Source organism: Mobula hypostoma, chromosome 16, assembly GCF_963921235.1.
Source record: "Mobula hypostoma chromosome 16, sMobHyp1.1, whole genome shotgun sequence".
NCBI classification, from domain to species: domain Eukaryota; kingdom Metazoa; phylum Chordata; class Chondrichthyes; order Myliobatiformes; family Myliobatidae; genus Mobula; species Mobula hypostoma.
In genome coordinates this window covers 72,202,942-72,223,133 of record NC_086112.1, presented here as the reverse complement: position 1 = coordinate 72,223,133, position 20,192 = coordinate 72,202,942, and the positions used below count along the sequence as shown (strand labels likewise).

The 20,192-nt window shown below is 43.4% G+C and overlaps 1 protein-coding gene across 2 annotated transcripts in view; it reads left to right on the top strand.

Moving 5' to 3' along the window:
* LOC134357484 (low-density lipoprotein receptor-related protein 8-like) overlaps positions 1–20,192 on the top strand; it is a 193,278-nt gene that overhangs the window by 156,991 nt on the left and 16,095 nt on the right. For both annotated transcript variants that reach the window (XM_063069107.1, XM_063069106.1), the window contains exons 13-18: positions 8,150–8,687; positions 13,491–13,616; positions 13,689–13,787; positions 14,091–14,324; positions 16,652–17,126; positions 18,278–18,362. In XM_063069107.1, coding sequence (XP_062925177.1) covers positions 8,150–8,687; positions 13,491–13,616; positions 13,689–13,787; positions 14,091–14,324; positions 16,652–17,126; positions 18,278–18,362 — 1,557 coding nt within the window. The remainder of the gene's footprint in view (positions 1–8,149; positions 8,688–13,490; positions 13,617–13,688; positions 13,788–14,090; positions 14,325–16,651; positions 17,127–18,277; positions 18,363–20,192) is intronic.

Below are 20,192 nucleotides of genomic sequence, written 5' to 3'. Positions count from 1 at the left end.
CCCTTTCTCAATCTCTCTGTCTCTATCTCTGGAGTTTGTTTATCTACTGATATGTTTTATAAGCCCACTGATCCTCACAACTACCTGGACTATACCTCTTCACACCCTGTCACTTGTAAAAATGCCATCCCCCTTCTCTCAGTTCCTCTGACCCTGCAGTTTCTGCTCTCAGAATGAGGCTTTTCATTCTAGAACTAATGAGATGTCCTCCTTCTTCAAAGAAAGAGGCTTGCCTTCCTCCACCATCAATGCTGCCTCACCCACATCTCTTCCATTTCATACACATCTGCCCTCACCCCATCCTCCCAACACCCCACCAGGGACAGGGTTTCTCTTGCCCTCACCCCACCACCCCACCTGCCTCTGCATCCAGCACATAATTCTCCGTAACTTCTGCCATCTCCAATGGGATCCCACCATCACGCACATCTTTCCCTCCACCCCCCCTCCATTTTCTGCTTTCCACAGGGATCATTTCCTACGCCACTCCCTTGTCCATTTGTCCATCCCCACTGATCTCTCTCCTGGCACTTCCCCTTGCAAGCAGAACAAGTGCTCACCTGCCCCTACGCCTCTTCCATTCAGGGCCCCAAACAGTCCTTTCAGGTGGGCAACACTTCACCTGTGATTCTGTTGGGGTCATCTATTGTATCCAGTGCTCCCAGTGTTGCCTCCTGTATATCAGTGAGACCCAACGCAGATTGGGAAATTGTTTTGCCTAGCACCCGAAAAATAGGATCTCCCAGTGGCCACCCATTTCAATTCTACTTTCCACTTCCATTCCCATTCCAACATGTCAGTCCACAGCCTCCTCTACTGCTGCAATGAGGCCGCTCAGGTTGGAGAGCAACACCTTATATTCCATCTGGGTAGCCTCCAACCTGATGGCATGAGCATTGATTTGTCAAATTTCTGGTAATTGCCCCCCCTTCACCATTCCCCATTCCCTATTCCTTCTCTCATCTTATCTCCTTACTTGCCCATCACCTCCCTCTGTTGCTCCTCCCCCTTCCTTTCTTCCATTGCTTTCTGTCCTCTCCTATCACATTCCCCCTTCTCTAGCTCGTTATCTCTTTCACCAATTGACTTCCTAGCTCTTCACTTCCTCCCTCCCTATCTCCCAGTTTCACCTATCACTGTGTATCTTGTACTTCTTCCTCACCACCCCTCACCTTCTTATTCTGACTTTTAATCTTTTTTTTCCAGTCCTGATGAACGGTCTCAGCCCAAAATGTCAACTGTTTACACTTTTCCATAGATGCTGTCCGACCTGCTGGGTTCCTCCAGCATTTTGTGTGTATTGTGTTGACTTCCAGCATCTGCAGGGTTCCTCTACATTCTTGGCAGTTTGCAGAGATTCAGCATGGCATCTAACACTTTGCCAAACTTCTAGAAATGTGCAGTGGAGAATATTTGATTGGTTGCATCACGACCTGGTATGGAAACACCAATGTCCTTGAACCTACAAAAAGTAGTGGATATCACCCAATACTTCACAGGTAAAGTCGTCCCCACCATTGAGCACATCTACATGAAACGCTGTCGCAGGAAAGCAGCATCCATCATGGCTGACTCCCATCACTGAGGGCATGCTCTCTTTGCACTGATGCCATCAGGAAGAAGGTAGAGGAGCCTCAGGACTCACTCCACCACATTCAGGAACAGTTACTATCCCTCAACCATCAGGCTCTTGAACCAAAGGAGATAACCTCACTTGCTCCATCATTGAAATATTCCCGCAAACAATGGTCTCACTTTCAAGGTTACTCTTCATTTCATGTTCTTCATATTTATAGCTTACTTATATATTATTATTATTATTATTATTTCTTTCTTTTCGCATTTGCACAGTTTTTCACTCTGGTTGAATGCCCAAGTTGGTTGGTCTTTCATTGATTCTGTTATGGTTATTTTTCCATAGATTTATTGAAAATGCTCTCAATAAAATGAATCTCAGGCTTGTATATAGTGACATAAAATAATAATAAATTTACTTTGAACTTTGAAATTTGGCTTAAGGTTTGAGGTCCAGATATGCCCAACCTCACCAAAGCTTTGAAAAGTGGCTAGACTGGCGTCCTGTCACAATCACCTCAATAATAAGCAAATACTTTGAGAGGCTGGTCAAGAACTACTTCTGTAGCTTGCTACCACCCAAACTTGACCCCCTACAATGCGCCTACTAACACAATTGATCGACAGATGACGCAATAGCCACTGCTGTACACACCATCCTTACACGTCTGGAGAAGAAGGATGCTTTTGTGAGAATGCGTTAAAGATGGTGCCAGTAACTGGTGACTTAGCGCGTGCTCTCCCGAGCAAACTGCCCTCTCCACTATCCTACACCCAAGAAATCCTCCAAAACCTTCAATTTAGAAAGATAAAGATCAACAACACCCTGGCGAAGCTACTGACCCAGCTGGAGACCACCGCCCCAGAACTGCTTCTTAAACTCTGGACTACACCTGGACCCGACCAGCGAGGCCCACTACGTTCCCGGAGACCCGCGGTCTGCTACCGTGCTGGAGCGCTTGGAGACACGACCCATTCTGACCAGCACCTCTCCGAAGCAGACAACCACACAGAAGTGACGGCGGAGACCTCAGGGTGCCCCAGACACTTCCCCGGAGTGACCAATGTAAAGCCCCGTTGGTGGCCATCCACAGTTTCCAGAAGTGAGGCCTCCGCCGCCGACCTCGGTTTACGGACCTGTTTCAGGCAGGAGCCCGGCCATCCGGGGTTAAGTGTCGGCTTCGGGGTCTGATCCAATCGACAGCCCGGGTCCCGGCAGCTGGAAGTGGCTGCGGAGCCTCCCCCGTCACTCAGCCCGACCCGGAGTGTCTGACGACGTGACCCACCGATCGATTCCCACAGGACACGTCCACCTACCTCAAAGAGCTGACAACAACACACTGCATCAATGGAGACCTGGAAAGATGCACTATTCACCGAAGAAGTGTGGGAAAAGAGCTGGGCTGCTGGTCAGATTGAAGCTGAGGGGCTTCAGGGTCCCTGTGCCCACCATCCTACTAGCTAATGTGCAAGCCATAGAGAACAAGGTGGATGATGTTAAAGGGAGACTCATCTACTGCAGGGAGATGCAGAACTGCTGTGTATTCTGTTTCACCGAGACCTGGCTCTCCCCTGCCACCCCCGACTGTACCATCCGACCGGAGGGATTTTCAATCCATCGGATGGACTGCACGGCATCTTCGGGCAAGACGAGGGGAGGTGGTGTCTGCCTACTGATCTACACTGCGTGGTGCTCGGACACAGTGGCACTGACAAGCTCCTGCAGCCCAGACCTGGAACACCTGTCGGTGAAGTGTCGTCCCTACCATCTGCCACGGGAATTCACCTCGGTCATACTGACAGCGGTCTACATTCCCCCCCAGGCGGATGTGGAGTGTGCTCTGAATATACTGTATGCCAACATCAGTGAACTTGAGACCAGGTATCCGGAGGCTTTCCTCATTACAGCCGGGGACTTTAACCAGGCCAACCTCAGAAAGGCACTGCCAAAGTTATACCAACATGTCTCCTGCCCCACTAGAGGCCCGAATATACTTGACCACTGCTACACAGCAGTCAAGGATGCCTACCGTTCCATCCCACAACCTCACCTCGGAAAATCGGACCATCAGGCCGTACTCCTCCTCCCGGTTTACAAACAGAAACTGAAGCAGGAGGTCACGGTGATAAAAGTAGTGTTGCATTGGACGGAGGAAACGGATGAGGTCCTCCGTGACTGCTTTGAATCGGTGGACTGGTTAGTATTCAAGGACTCGGAGCTAACCTCGATGAGTATGCCTCAGCTGTCACAGACTTTATTTGGAAATGCACGGAGGACTGTGTGTCTCGCAAGACGATCCGGGTATTCCCTAACCAGAAACCTTGGATGAATTATGAGGTCAAGTCTCTTTTAAAGGCTAGAGCTGCCGCTTTCAGGTCCGGGGATACCAGTCGCTACACAGAATCCAGGCATGAACTCCAGAAAGCCAAGAGGCAATATCGAGCCAAGTTGGAAGCCCAGGCTAACCAGAGGGATGCCGGTAGACTATGGCAGGGTCTAAATGAGATCACTGGGCGCAAAGAAAAGGCTGGGAATATCAATAACTGTGGTGCTTCTCTTCCTGACGAACTTAACGTATTCTACGCAAGATTCGAACAGAAGAGGAGCGTCCCGCTCCCTCCGGATGAACCGGACCTGGTGGCATCAAGATTCATCATCACTGAGGAGGATGTTAGAAGAGCCTTCCTGAAGATAAATCCAAGGAAGGTGACGGGCCTAGATGGCGTCCCAGGACAGGTTCTCCGGGCCTGTGCAAGCGAGCCAGCTGGAGTGTTTGCTGACATCTTCAAGTGCTCCTTGCTTCAGTCTAAGATCCCCTCGTGTTTTAAGAAGGCAACAATAATCCCAGTGCTGAAGAAGAGCAAGGTGGCATGCTTGAATGACTATCGACCTGTGGCTCTGACATCAATTGCTATGAAGTGCTTCAAGATATTGGTTATGGCACAAATCAATCACAGCCCACCGGTCAACCTCGACGCTTTGCAATTCACCTACCGGAGCAACAGGTCAACAGCAGATGCCATCTCTCTAGCCCTACATTCCTCCTTAGAACACCTGAAGAATAAAGACGCATACGTAAGGCTCCTTTTCATTGACTACAGCTCTGCCTTTAATACCATCATTCCAAATAAACTGATTCCTAAGCTCCGGAACCTGGGCCTTAGCGCTCAGATCTGCAGCTGGATCTTCAGCTTCCTCACAGACAGGACCTAGGCTGTAAAAATAGGGGACAAGCTCTCCTCTACAATCACTCTGAGCACCGGTGCCCCACAAGGCTGTGTACTCAGCCCCCTGCTGTACTCACTGTACACCCATGATTGTGTAGCCAAGTTTCCATCGAACTCAATATATAAGTTTGCTGATGACACAATGATTGTAGGCTGTATCTCGGGTAATGATGAGTTTGAATACAGAGAGGAAATTAAGAACCTGGTGGCATGGTGCGAAGACAATAATCTATCCCTCAACGTCAGCAAGACAAAGGAATTGGTTGTTAACTTCGGAAGGAGTAGCGGACCGCACGACCCAATTTATATCAGTTGTGTGCAAGTGGAACAGGTCAAAAGCTTTAAGTTCCTCGGGGTCAATATCACAAATGACCTGACTTGGTCCAACCAAGCAGAGTTCACTGCCAAGAAGGCCCACCAGTGCCTTTACTTCCTGAGAAAACTAAAGAAATTTGGCCTGTCCCCTAAACCCCTCACTAATTTTTATAAATGCACTGTAGAAAGCATTCTTCTAGGGTGCATCACAACCTGGTATGGAAGTTGTCCTGTCCAAGACCGAAAGAAGCTGCAGAAGATCGTGAACACGGCACAGCACATCACACAAACCAATCTTCCATCCGTGGACTCACCTTACACCGCACGCTGTCGGAGCAGTGCTGCTGGATAATCGAGGACACGACCCACCCAACCAACACACTTTTCGTCCCTCTTCCCTCCGGGAGAAGGTTCAGGAGCTTGAAGACTCGTATGGCCAGATTTGGGAACAGCTTCTTTCCAACTGTGATAAGACTGCTGAACGGATCCTGGGCCATACCCTCCTAATATCCGGACCTGCGTGTCGGTTTTTTTGTACTACCTTACTTCCCATTTTTCTATTTATGATTTATAATTTAAAATTTTAACAATTTACTAATTTTAACTATTTTTAATATCTTTAATATTTAATATTTGTAATCCAGGGAGTGTGAAGCGCAGAATCAAATATCGCTGTGATGATTGTATGTTCTAGTACCAATTGTTTGCCGACAATAAAGTATAAAGTATAAAAGTATAAGTATGCTGTTCTTGGACTACAGTTCAGCATTCAACACCATAGTTCCATCTAGAAGCTCAGTGACCTTGGCCTTGACCCTGCCTTGTGCAGCTGGATCCTGGACTTCCTGTCAGGTCACCAGCAGGTGGTAAGAGTGGGCTCCCTCGCCTCCAGCCCTCTGACTCTCAATACAGGAGCCCCTCAGGGCTGTGTACTGAGTCCCCTCCTTTACTCCCTGTATACCCATGACTGTATCGCCACCCACAGCTCCAATCTGCTAATTAAATTTGCCGACGACAATACATTGATTGGCCTTATCTACAGGGAAGAAGTCATCTCTCTGACGCAATGGTGTCAAGAAAACAACCTCCCCCTCAAAGTCAAAAAAGTAAAGGAGCTGGTTGTGGATTACAGGAGGAATGGAGACGGGCTAACCCCTATTGAAATCAATGGATCTGGGGTTGAGAGGGTAAACAGCTTCAAGTTCCTCGGCATCCACATCACCGAGGACCTCACGTGGTCTGTACACACAAGCTGTGCGGTGAAAAAGGCACAACAGTGCCTCTTTCACCTCAGACGGTTGAGGAAGTTTGGTATGGGCCCTCAAATCCTAAAAACTTTCTACAAGGGCACAATTGAGTGCATCCTGACTGGTTGTATCACTGCCTGGAATGGGAACTGTACCTCCCTTAATCACAGGACTCTGCAGAGAGTGGTGCGGACAGCCCAGCGCATCTGTAGTTCTGAACTTCCCATGATTCAGGACATTTACAAGGACAGGTGTGTAAAAAGGGCCCATAGGATCATTGAGGATCCAAACCATCCCAACCACAATCTACTCCAGCTGCTACCATCCGGGAAACGGTACCGCAGCATAAGAACCAGGACCAACAGGCTCCGGGACAGCTTATTCCACCAGGCCATCAGACTGATGAACTTACACTGATTTGAGTGTACTCTATATTACATTGACTGTTCCATTTATTATAAATTACTATAAATTACTATGATTGCACAATTAGATGGAGACGTAACGTAAAGGTTTTTACTCCTCGTATATGTGAGGGATATAAGAAATAAGTCAATTCAATTCAATTCAATGGAGCCAAAGCATGAACCACCAGGCTCAAGAACAGCTTCTACACTACCGTTATGAGACTTAAATGGTTGCCTAGTACAATAAAATAGACGCTTGACTTCACAATGCACCTCATTATGAGCCTTGTTCAGAATACACTTCATTCTGCATTGCTGTTGGATTACCTTGCTCTGCCTCAGTGTACTGTGTGAAGAGGTGATCTGTATAAGCAGAATGTAAGACAGGTTTATCACTGTATTGAAGAGTGTTCAAGCATTCAAGATTGTTGAATCATTTCCAGTACAGAAATCTGAAGGAGAACAAAATAATTCCTACTGCAATTCCAATGCAGCACAAGAAGAAACACAATAAGAAGACTACAATAATAATAAAAACACAATGAATATAAATACTTAAGATATCTTATTGTATATACAGAGGTTGATTGTATGTCCATAAAGTGATGCTAGGCACAGCATTGTCTATAAATAAGGTGACTGACAAGAAATGATAAAGTAGTGGTTGTAGTAGGTCAAAACGGCCCATGACCAGGGTGGGTGGGATGTTACCCACCAAGGAATTTGACACCTGACATGATTCATCACCTAGAACCACATCCAGTGTGGCCTCTCCTCCAGTTGGACTGTATATATATTGTGACAGGAATCCTTTCTGGACATACCTAACAAATTCTGCTCCATCTGATCCTTTTGCACTGAGGAACTGCCAATGAATATTAAAGAAGTTGAAATGATACATTTCACTGTAACTTTCAATGTAGGTGTGAGAACTAAAGCTAAATCTGCCATTTTGATCATCTAGCTTATTACTGCATTTTGCATGCTTTTAAAGATAACACCATCATTCCTGTATTCACCACACTTTCTATTTTGTCTCCATGTTACCTGAAGTTAAATTTTTATCCCTTTCTAAGCTACTTATCTGATTCTTTATTAATATAAGAACCAATTGGATGAGGAAAGTCCTTCAGTTTGAATTGATATGATTTTGTTTGGATTGATAAGATGACCTATTAGATGAAAGTAGGAGTTTTCCAGTTACACCAACCAAAAAGTCAAGCTGTTGCAGTACTTGGGCAGACTTTTATTTCTTGCCTGTTATAATTAATTATAGGACAACGTTTATCTAGTTTCAGTAAAGTAGTGCTTCATCTCAGTTACTACCTTAAAGGATTGTAATTTTGACATTAATTTCAGTATATTGTAATCTTCTAGATACATCTGAATCATCTTGATCAAGATAAAGGATTGAAAAATTTACCAGAACACTTAGTCCACCAGCTGATTAACATTCAAGTGACTTCTGCTGATTATATCTGGAAAGACAAAGTGCTCTACTTTGCAGGGTCTGATCAAGGTCTTATTGGTCAACTGGTGATGAGGCCTAATATTTCTTCATGGCAGAAGATTCTCCAGTCTAATAATGAGATCATCTCTTTAACAGTGGACTGGTTAGGCAAAAATCTCTACTGGATCACCAGCAAACCTTGTGGAATTGAACTGGCATCTCTCAATGGCCTTTATCGACTTGTGTTAATAGAGCACCTTAGTCGTTCAACTTCTCTTGTATTACATCCCCCTTCAGGCATCATGTGTTTCTCTGAGTGGGGGTCAGAAAACCAAGGAGATGGTCCAAGGATTGAATGTTCTTTTATGGATGGACAGAACCGAAACGTTGTTTGGAAAAAGTGTCGCCTTCCAACTGGACTGGCAATTACAGAATCTGGCACTCGGCTTTATTGGATTGACTTGGGCAAGTGCTCGTAAAGAGCTTTTAAAATGCAGTTAGTAAACTTGAGGACTGCTTGAGCTTAGACTAATCTACTCTGCTTTTGAAGCAGTTTTAAAGTCATAGAGTCAGAAAACACTACAGCTCAGAAACAGGCGTGTTGGCACACCTAGACCATGTTGAACTATTAATCTGTCTAGTCTCACCGATTTTTACCCAGATAATACCCTCCCCATTCATGTACTTATCCAAATTTCTCTCAAATATTGAAATCACCATCCACATCCGCATCCACCACTTGCGCTGGCAACTCATTGCACACTCTCACCACCCTCTGATTGAGGAAGTTACCCATCACGTTCCACTTAAATATTGCAACTTTCACCCTTAGTTCATGATCTCTAGTTGTAGTCTCACCCAAACTCAGTGGGAAAAGCCTGCTTGAATTTACCCTGTCTATACCCCTCATAATTTTCTATACTTCTATCTAATCTTCCCTCAATCATCTACGTTCTAAGGAGTAATATCCTAACCTGGTCTCAATCTTTCCACATAACTCAAGTCCTTAAATCCCAGCAACATACTTGTAAATTTTCTCTGCACTCTTTCAGTCTTATTTATATCTTTCCTGTAGGTAGGTGACTAAAACTGCACCAACTTATTTATGCCTCACCAACGTCTTCTACAATACAAAATAACATCTTAACTCCTGTAACCAATACATTAAATTATGAAGGCCAATATACCAAAAGTTTTCTTGAGAACACTTGTGACACCACTTTCAAGGAATAATTGACCTGTACTCCCAGATCCCTCTGTCTTACCGCACTCCTTAGTGCCCTACTGCTTTCATGTGAGACCAAACCTGATTGGTCCTTCCAAAGTGCAACACCTTACCTTGGTCTGCATTAACTTCCATCTGCCATTTCTTAGCCCATTTCTCCAGCTGGTCCAGATGCCACTGCAAGTCTTGATAGTCTTCTTAGCTGTCCTTTACACCCCCAATCTTGGTGTCATCCACAAGTTGCTAATCCAGTTAACTACACTATCATTCAGATCATTGACATAGATGACAAACAACAATAAACCCAGCACTGATTCTTGTCGCACACCACAAGTCACAGGCTTCTAGTCAGAGAGACAACCATGTACTACCACTCCCTGGCTTCTCCCACAAAGCCAACGTCTAATCCAATTCACTACCTCATCTTGAATGTCAATTCACTGAATCTTTTTGACCAATCTGTCATGTAGGACCTTGCTAAAGTCCATGTAGACAACATTCACTGCCTTACCTTCAACAACTTTCCTGGTAACTTCCTTGAAAAACCCTGTAAGATTGGTTGGACGGTACTAAACATGCACAAAGCCATGTTGACTATTCCCTAATCAGCCCTGTCTATCCAAATACTCTTACTGTCTATCTGGTCCCTTAGAATACCTTCCAATGCTTTCACACTGCTGATGTCAGGCTCACCAGCCTAAAACTTCCTGGCTTATTCTTAAAGCCTTTCTTAAACAGAACAATTTAACTATCTTCCAACCCTCTGCTACCACACCTGTGGCTAAGGATGTTCTAAATATCTCTGCCAGGGCCCCTGTAATTTCTGCACCAACCTCCCACAAGGTCCAAGGGAACACCTTGTCAGGCCTGGGGATGTCCACCCTAATTTGCTTCAAGACAGCAAAAACCTCCCCCTCTTGTAAGTTGTGTAGAATCCATAACCTCACTGCTTCTTTGCCTCAATTCTAGAGACTATATGTCTGTCTCCCAGGTAAATACAGATGCAAAAAAATTAACTTAAGATCTCTCCCATCTCTTCTGGCTCCACGCATAGAAGACCACTCTGATTTTCCAGATGACCAATTTTGTCCCTTGCAATCCTTTTGCTCTTCACATCTTTGTAGCGTCCCTTAGAACTCTCCATCACCTTGTCTGGAGCAACTTCATGCCTTTTTTTTTTTAGCCCTTCTGACTTCCTTCTTAACTGTTCTCTTGCATTTCTTATACACCTCAAGGACCTCATTTGTTCCTGCCTGCCTAGATCTATATGCACTTCCTTTTTTTAACTAGGGTTTCAAAATCTCTCAAACCAAGGTTCTCTAAACCTGTCATCCTTGCCCTTTATTCTGACAGGAACATACCAACTTTGTACTCTCAAAATTTCACTTTTGAAGGCCTCCCACTTACCAAATACACATTTACCAGAAAACAACCTGTCTCAATCCACCTTTGTCTGATCCTTTTTGATACCATCAAGATTTGCCTTTCCCCAATTTAGAATCTCAACATGAGGACCAAATCTATTCTTCTCCATAATTACTTTGAAACTAATGGCATTATGATCACTCATTGCAGTGTTCTGCTACCCAGACTGTCTTCTGCCCTGTCTCATTCCCTAATAGGAGATCTCTCCAGTTGGGACTTCAAGGTCGTGCTTGAGGAAACTTTGCTGAACACCTTTGACAAATCCTTTCCCATCCAGCCCTTTTCCAGTATAGGAGTCCTAGTCAATCTGTGAAGAACTAAAATTACCTACTATCATAACTTTATGTTCCCGATTCCTCTACAAATTTGCTTCTCTAAATCCCATGGATGGTTGGATGGTCTATAATATAATCCCGTTAATGTGGTCAAAGCTTTCTTAATCCTCAGTTCTACTCATAAAGCCTCACTAGATGAGCCCTCCAGAGTGCCCTGTCTGAGCTCTGCCATGACACAATCACTCCCTCTCTGTCACATCTGAAACAACAGAACCCTAGAGTATTGAGCTGCCAATCCTACCCCTCCTGCAACCAAATCTCACTAATGGCTACAATATCATAATCCCACGTGCTGATCCATGGCTTTTCTACAATACTCTTACACTGAAATATATGCAACTCAGCACGTAAGTCCCACCATGCTCATCCTTTTGATTCCTGAAATAGTATGCAGGCTTTACAGCTTCTTTCTCCACAAGCAATCTATAATGTTTGTACTATCTGTTCTGGCATCCTGGTTCCCATCCCCTTGCACTGCTGGTTTCAATTCATCTCATGCTGCACTAGCAAACTTTCCCACGAGGGTATTAGTTCCCCTTTTGGCTCAGGTGAAAAACCATCCCTTCTGTACGGGTTGCACCTTCCTTGTAAGAGAGCTCAATGATCCAAAAATCTGATGCCCTCCCTCATAAATCAACTCCTTAAACTCTGTGATCTTCCTATTTCTGGCCTCGGTAGCCCATGGCATGGATAGCAATCCTCAGATCACATCATTGGAAGTTCTGTCCTTTAACTTAGCACTTAAATCCCTGACCTCACTTTGCAGGACCACATCACCCTGCCTACCATGTATTAGGTACCGACGTGGACCACAACCTCGGGCTGCTCACCTCCCACATAAGAATGCCGTGGACTCGATCGAAGATGTCTCTGACCCTGGCACCTGGGAGGCAACATACCATCTCGGAATCTCGTTCTCATCCACGTAACCCCCCTTCTGTTTCCCCAAACTGTGTATAACCTATCATTGCAGGTTGCCCCTTCTCCCCACTTCCCTTCTGGGCCACAGAGCCAGAGAGCTGACTGCTGTGTCTTTCCTCTGCTAGGTCATCACCCCCGCGACAGTATCCAAGCCTGTTGTTGAGGGGATTGGCCACAGGGGTGCTCTGCACTGGCTGCCTATCCCCTTTCCCCCTTTTGTCAGTCACCCAGTTACCTGTGTCCTGCACCTTGGCTGCAACTAGCTTCCTGTATCACTTCACTTCACTTCAGCCTCCGGAATGATCTGGAGTTCATTCAGTTCCAGTTCCAGTTCCACTCCTGAACGTGGTCTGTTAGAAGCTGCAGCTGGATACACTTCTCGCAGGAGTAGTCATCAGCAGCACTGGAGATCTCCCAGCCTTGCCACCTCCCACAAAAGGAGCATTTCCCTATCCTGCTGGCATCCTCACTGCTTTAAACACACAATAACAAAGGAAAAAAGAATAAACTACAAAACAAATTTACCCACGGCCTATGCCTCTCCTCTCAAAAACCTCGAAGAATATTTTATAGTGTCCTTAACATTTTAACCACCCTCGTTCATAGCGTGTAAATGTTCCAAGCAGTTTTTTAACTGTCCTACTCAACCAGGTTTTCTTCATGCCAGGATATGCACCCTTCCTGATAAGTGCATAGGCAGAAGCTGGGATATTAGTCTTTGGTAAATTCAGCCTATGGTAGCTGCCTGTTCTTCCGCAGGCATCTACAGTTCCACAATTTTGAACCTTGACAAGTCTTAAAATGAAGGAAATTGCAAGAGTATTTTATGGTGTCCTTAACATTTTAAGACTTGTCCAGGTTCAAAATTGTATGAGTCCTATAGCTCAAGCTACTGAAACATTCTGTAAGCCGTCATTTCTAGTTAAATGAGCTAGCTCCATGACTTAACTCCTGGTTGGGAACCTGTTTCTGATTCTCTCCATTTCATTCTAATACACAATGTATTCAATGCTTTTAATATTTAACTTGGGTGGTCCTATGGTTTATCAATGGGAATTAGAAACTGTTTAAATCATCATTGAGGGGAGTATTCTGTGCAAGAACAATTGACAGTTACACTATTGAACACTAATGTATTTTACATTTTAGTCTTTTAACCAAGCTTAAACTCCATATTTTGTCTATCTGTGCCCGACAAGTCATGATATTTAATGTAATTGGAATGATATTGTAGTTGCACTTGGCAAGACTGCAAGTCAGGAATTACCCAATACTGCAATCTTCAAACTTGAACTCTAATATTGGACTGAAGACTAATCCTGCTCTCTAATAACCAGTTGTAACTTTATTCTTGTTCTTCAGATAATAATGTTATTGACAGTATTCTCTTGGATGGTTCAGAATTTCAAGAAGTGAAAGCAGGCCTTGAGGCTCATTCTGTGTTTGCATATTGGGAGAACGCGCTGTTCTGGACAACAGTACATAGTGGTAAGCTTTTCACATCTGACCATGATTTCTGGTTCATGCCTTGCATCATAATTCTAAGTTATTTCTTGACAGGTTACACAAAATTGTGGTACAGTGCAAATGGACAGGAGAAGCAGTGGTTTGAAGTGGAACAGAAAATTATTGGCCTTAAAATATATAACAGACAGCGAGGTAAGATTCTATCAACTAGCTATATACCAAGGTTTTAAACTGGGACACTCCAGCAGGTGTTTATCTTGGAATAACTCTGTAAAGATATATCACCAAAGCTGAACTTCTAACATTGTTATCAGATTGGTTGTTTGACTTGCCTGTTCTAAATTGGAAGTCTGTAAAATAAAGGCAAATGATCTTTAGCTAAAAATCTCAAGTTTTGAATGTTTTCTATTTTACCATTCTAGTAAGCCCTACTGTGATTACCCACTCACAGTAGTGTACAATAAAAAATACTGACATTTTCTAAATTTGCTGCAGGAAATAATTTCTGTTCAGAGGGAAATGGTGGCTGCAAACATTTGTGCCTACCACACCCTGGAGGTAGAACCTGCAGATGTTCCACAGGATATCGCCATGTCAGTGATAGTACTTGTGAAGCCATGGGGTGTCCAAAGCAGAATTGGCCATGCCTTGATGGTTTTGACTGCATCTTGAATGAACAAGTTTGTGATGGTGAAAAACATTGTACCGATGGATCAGATGAAATGGAATGTAAGTTTATTCAAATAATTTCAGTAACTGGTCCTGTTTACAATCCTGTGCTTTGCAATTTGGCTCAACAGCCTTTTCAGCTTGCTCCTGCAAAGAGCAATGTAATTGGTCTTGTTCTCATGCCTTAAACCCTTCTGCAAATGTCACCATTTTCTGGTGGTTGCAGGTCAATTTGCCCTTCAGGAAATGCAACCTGATCACAACAAATTGCATAATGCCCCCTTAACTGCAGGTACTCTGGTTACAGATCTTGCTGCCAGCAGAAATAGATTTACCTTTATTTTATCAAATCTGTGTGTTACCTGTCGCAACACTTCAGGTAATATGTAGTTTAGTGCTTTGCATCAGTGTTGGATCGATGGAACAGTCTAGAATGGGAATATCCAGAAATTTAGTCATTCCACTGACTGGAAAAGTTCTGCAAAATGGTTACCAATCTTTTTCCATACAGAGAACTTCCTCTTGTACCTGAAATACTGATTTGAAATATGACATGCTCAGGTGTTTTGACAGTTGGGTGTAAGGCCAGGCCTTGAATCTAAAGGCTGAAAGTTAAATGAATATCAATGCTGCAACAAAAGATATCAGCAGACAGGCCAAATATGATAATTGTTTAAAAACATCCAACAGAAGGCAACTAAAAAAGCAATAAGAAGAGAGAAGTTTAAATATGAAGGTAAGCTAGTCAATAATACAAAAGTTATTTCAAATATATCAGGAGTAAGAGAGGAGGGAGTGGATATTGGACTGCTGGAAAATGGTGCTGGACAGGTAGAAATGAGGACAAATAAATGGCAGCAAAACTCTTCACTAGAAGACACCAGCAGTAAGCTGGAAGTTCAAGAGATCTAGGGAGCAGAAGTGAGTGTCATTGTTATTACTAAGGAGAAGGTGCTTGGGAAGCTGAAAGGTCTGAAGGTAGATAGTCACCTGGACCAAATGGACTACACCCTAATCTTCTGGAAGAGATAGCTGAAGAGATTGTGGAGGCACTAGTATCTTTCAAGAATTACTCGATTCTGGAAAGATTCCAGACAACTGGAAAATTGCAAATGTCAATCCACTCTTTAAGAAGAGAAACATAAAAACATAGAAAGCCAACAGCACCATACAGGCCTGTCGGCCCACAATGCTGTGCCAAACATGTCCTTACCTTAGAACTACCTAGGCTTACCCATAGCCCTCTATTTTCCTAAGCTCCATGTATCCATCAAGGAGTCTCTTAAAAGACCCTGTTGTTTCTGCCTTCATCACCGCCGCCGGCAGCTGGCAGAAGTAGGTAAAAAACAAGAAATTATAGGCCAGTTGATTTCAGTGTAAAATGTTGGGGTCCATTATTAAAAACGAGGTATCAGGGCATTTGGAGGCCAAAGTCAGCATAGTTTTCTTAAGAAGGGGCAGGAAGTGTTGAGGAAGCAGGGAATCTGCAGAAGGTGTTAAACAAATTAGGAGAATGGACAAAGAAGGGGCAGATAGAATGTAGTGTAGGGAAGTGTATGGTCCTGCTCTTTGGTGGAAGGAGTAAAAGTAATTTTCTAAATGTGGAGAAAATTAGGAAATTAGAGGTGCAAGGGGACTTGTGAGTTCTTGTGCAGGATTTCCTCACAGTTACGTTGCAGGTTGGGTTGATAGTAAGGAAGGCAAATGCAATGTTAGCATTCATTTCAAGAGGATGTGAATATAAGAGCCAGGATGTGATGATGAAGCTTTGTAAGGCATTGGTCAGACTGCATGGAATTCTATGAGCATTTTTGGGTTCCTTGTCTGAGAAAGGATATGCTGGCATTGGAGAGGGTCCAGAGGAGGTTTACGAGAATGATCCTGGAAATGACAGTATCCACATATGAAGAGCTTTTTATGGCTCTGGGCTTGTACTCACTAGAGTTTAGAAGAATGAGAAGATTGAAACCAATTGAATATTGAAAAGCTTTAATAGAGTGATGTGGAGAGGATGTTTCCTGTGGTGGATGAGTCTAGGACCAGAGGGCACAGCCTCAGAAATGAGGAGGAATTTCTTTAGCCAGTGGGTGGTGCATCTGTTGAATTCATTGCCATGGACAGCTGTGGAGCTCAAGTCATTGGGTATATTTAAAGCAGACAATTAATAAGAGTGTCAAAGATTATAGGGAGAAGACAGGAGACTGGGGTTAAGAGGGATAATAAATCGGACCCGATGCATGGTAGAGCAGACTCAAAGGAAAAATGGCCTAGTTCTGATAAGGTTTTATTGTCTTACGGTCTGGTGGAAAGGAACCAAAATCTAAAAGCTTGGAATTCATAGATGGTTTATTGATTGACCTTTCTGGATCTGCATGTTATCTTTACAGGTGATATGTGGAAGGGACCTGTACAGACAAACAACGTTTTATCCAACAGTTCTGCTCCTGAAGTTGTCTTCTCCCAACAAATGACCACTTCAAGGTGGCTTCCAGTCAGTTCCACAGCCTTCAGAGAAAGTTCGTTCCCTCATACAGATACTGTTCCAGTCACATCCAGTTATGGAGTTTCTCTGCACCATAGTACAATGACACAAAGTCTTGCTGCAAACCAAACTGATGAAGATTTCAATGTGACTGAAGCAGGAAGGTCTGGTTTGTGCACGGATGAACTGTGCAACATGCAAGGGAAGTGTTCTGTAGTTAATGGCTTGTTAATGTGCAAATGCCAAGAAGGATACACTGGAAGATTCTGTGAGCGCCTGGTAATGCCAGAAATCAGTGTTCCCCTTATTCTGGGAATTCTTATTGTGGTATTGCTTGTTGCTGTTGGAGCATTCTTCTTGAGGAGAAGAATTGGAAAAAGGTTTGTACTTGAATATTCTGAAATAGTAGATAACAAATATTTGGACTAAACGGTGCAGTGTTTGAATTGAGCAGGTAAACATTGAAACTAAATTCCATAGGTTGAAAGATTCATTTATTATCCAAGTATACAACTCTGAAATTCTTCTTCTTCAGATAGCCATGAAACCAAGAGAAAAAGCATGGCAGCAGGATCAGCAACCCCCAAAGCCCTCCTCCCCACAAAAAAACAAGAAAGATCAGGCAAAAACCACAGAATACAAAAAAAACATAAGACTGAAAAAAAAGTCCACAAGCCAAGTCCACATCCAAATCCTGGGCAGCATTCTCCCTCTCCACAGCAGAGCGATCTTACCAGTGATCAAAGGGCAGTCTCCCCTCTCTGTAGCAGAGCGATCCCACCAGTGATAAAGAGGCAGTCTCCCCTCTCTATAGCAGAGTGATCCTACCAGTGATAAAAAAAAAGCAGGCAGCCAGTGTTTCAATCGCCTTTGTCACTTTAATCATGGAACAATGGAAGCTTTAATCGATGAAATGGAATCGAATATCAGCTCACAACCTTCTCACCGCAAGGTTCTCTGACACTGCCGCTGCACCCCCCAGAATCCCCTTAGAGACTGCAGAGTGCAGAAACGCCCATACGATCTCTGAACTGAAAATCACAGGCTCCAATAGTTCCAGAATCACATTCAAGACAAAAAACAAATGTAAAAGACGTAAAAGAAGTGAAATAAATGGTTTCATGATCTATCCAGAAAATTGTATGCATGTGCCATCTTGACTGGAAGCCATAGATATTTCTTCTTAATAGAAATTGATAAATAGTTTGCCTGGCAATGAAAGTAATTCAGCCCAATACTTGCCTTCTATTTGTTGGCTGTTGCTCCTGAAAAGTTTCAGATATTGCTGCACCCAAGATCAAGCCTAGAACAGGTGCTAAAATTTTCGTTCAAGTTCTAACCAGGTCACTTTCTGTTCTAACAGCCAAGCAAAGGATAGTTGATAGGGGTTTAATAGTGCATTGAAACTGTTATTTGTAATAAAATTGTTGACTATGTACTCTTGCTGTCAAACTCAACGTTGGGGAGAAAGAGGAAAGTGAAGCTTTCCAAAGGTAATCAAGATATGTCAAACATACTTTTTCTGGTGCAGGAAAGCTCATGCTAACTTGCAACTGACTGCAACGGGACACAGGAACCAGATCGCAATGAATGAAGCTTCTGTAGAGGTACCAGAGGTAACGTAAAAATAGGACTTTAATGAATATGTTTCCCTCTACCTTCTGGAAATAGAAAGAGTTCAAAATCTTTGCTTTTACAAAACATATCCATGTAGTTAAAACTGAAACAATTTGGGATCATAAATTATAAGGTGGATAACTCAATTCTTATTATTTATTTTTAGATACAGCTCTTCTGGCTTACTGAGCCGCATCACTGATTTACCCCGAGTCTGTTCACAGGACAATTTACAATGACCAATTACCCTACTAATTGGTATATATTTGGACAGTGGGAGGAAACCAGGGCACCCAGAGGAAACCCATGTGCTTTACAGGAAGGACGTACAAACTTTCTTACAGAGGATGCCAGAATTGAACTCTGAACTCTGACCCCTGAGCTGTAACATTGCCATGCTAATCACTATGGCACTCCACTACTCTGCCTATTACCTAGGGTCAAATAGGTGTATTCTGTATCTAATTAGTGCATACTGAAACAAAAGTAAATTAATCAGTTGTATGGCACTTTCATGTTCATCTAGCAGACTAATTCCATTTTCCCGTAATAGAACTATCTATGCCTTGCCTATTTCAGAGTTTATCTAAATGCTTCTGAAATGTAGTGACTTCATCCCATTCTATCACTCTGACAACAAGTTCCAAATGTCAGCCATCTGGGAAAAGATGTGGTATTAAATCCTCAAACTTCCTCTTCTCAAACTGATGCCCTCTTTTTTTGACACACCTACCATGAGAAAAAGATCTGTGACCATCCCTTATGACCTTCTAACAGGTTGCCCCATGCCTCCAGGTGTATCCGGATGTACCTCTTTCATATTGTCTCCAGCGCAATCACCTGCAACCAGAAATTAATGTGACAATCAGAAATGTACACAGCACTCTCGACGTGGACTAACAAACATTTTATAAATTTGCAAAATAATGTCCTGAGTTTTCTAAGCTATACCCTGACTATGAAGGCAAACGCTCAATGTGTTGTGCATCCAGAATTATAGACACAAATCTTCAGGTCAATGTTCCTCAACTTTACTTCTGAAGAAATTTGCTTAGGTCATATCTTTCTTAGGGCTCCCAAGTTCCAAGAGACAATTAGTTACTCTTCTTTATAGATTCTACCTGACTATTTTACTTTCTGATTTGTATTGAGTGCTCACATCAGACTACAGATTCTGTCATCTGAACTCAGAACTAACATACGTCCTTTCTTTCTTCCCAAAGTAACAAAGTCCACACATATATGCATGATAATAAATCTGAAACTGACCCAAAGCTACAGAGCAGGTGCTGGAAGTTTGGATTAATATAAATAGGTGCCTGCTGGTCGATGTGGGTGTGGTGGGCCATTTTCCAAATTGTGATTCTATCATTAAGTGATCAATATCTGTAACCCAAAACTGCTTTGTGTAATACGCCATTTGAGGTCTGACTGTTTTTAATGCCGGAGCATAACCTCTGCTCTCATGTTCAATGCTCTCACCTGTCAAGCTCCATATCCTACTTGCCCTGTTAACCACATCACCCAGAGGATGGCAAGCTGCAATCCCCGAGGAGATTGTGGTTAAGACTTAGTTGACTTTATATTCATAAAGATGATTTTGGGGACAGAGAAAGGAGTTAGAGGTCAGATTAGTGTCTAGGCACAGGATGTGGAGGAAATACAAGTCAGGCCTTCGCTCTGCACTCAGAAGTCAACAATGTGGATGGGTATGAAGGACATCTGTGGATGTCGGGCTGTCCCAGGTTGGTGGGTCCCAGGATCAAATTGAGGACTGCCAGGAACTGCTTGCTCTTGCTGATAACACCCATGCACAGGACATGTCTCTC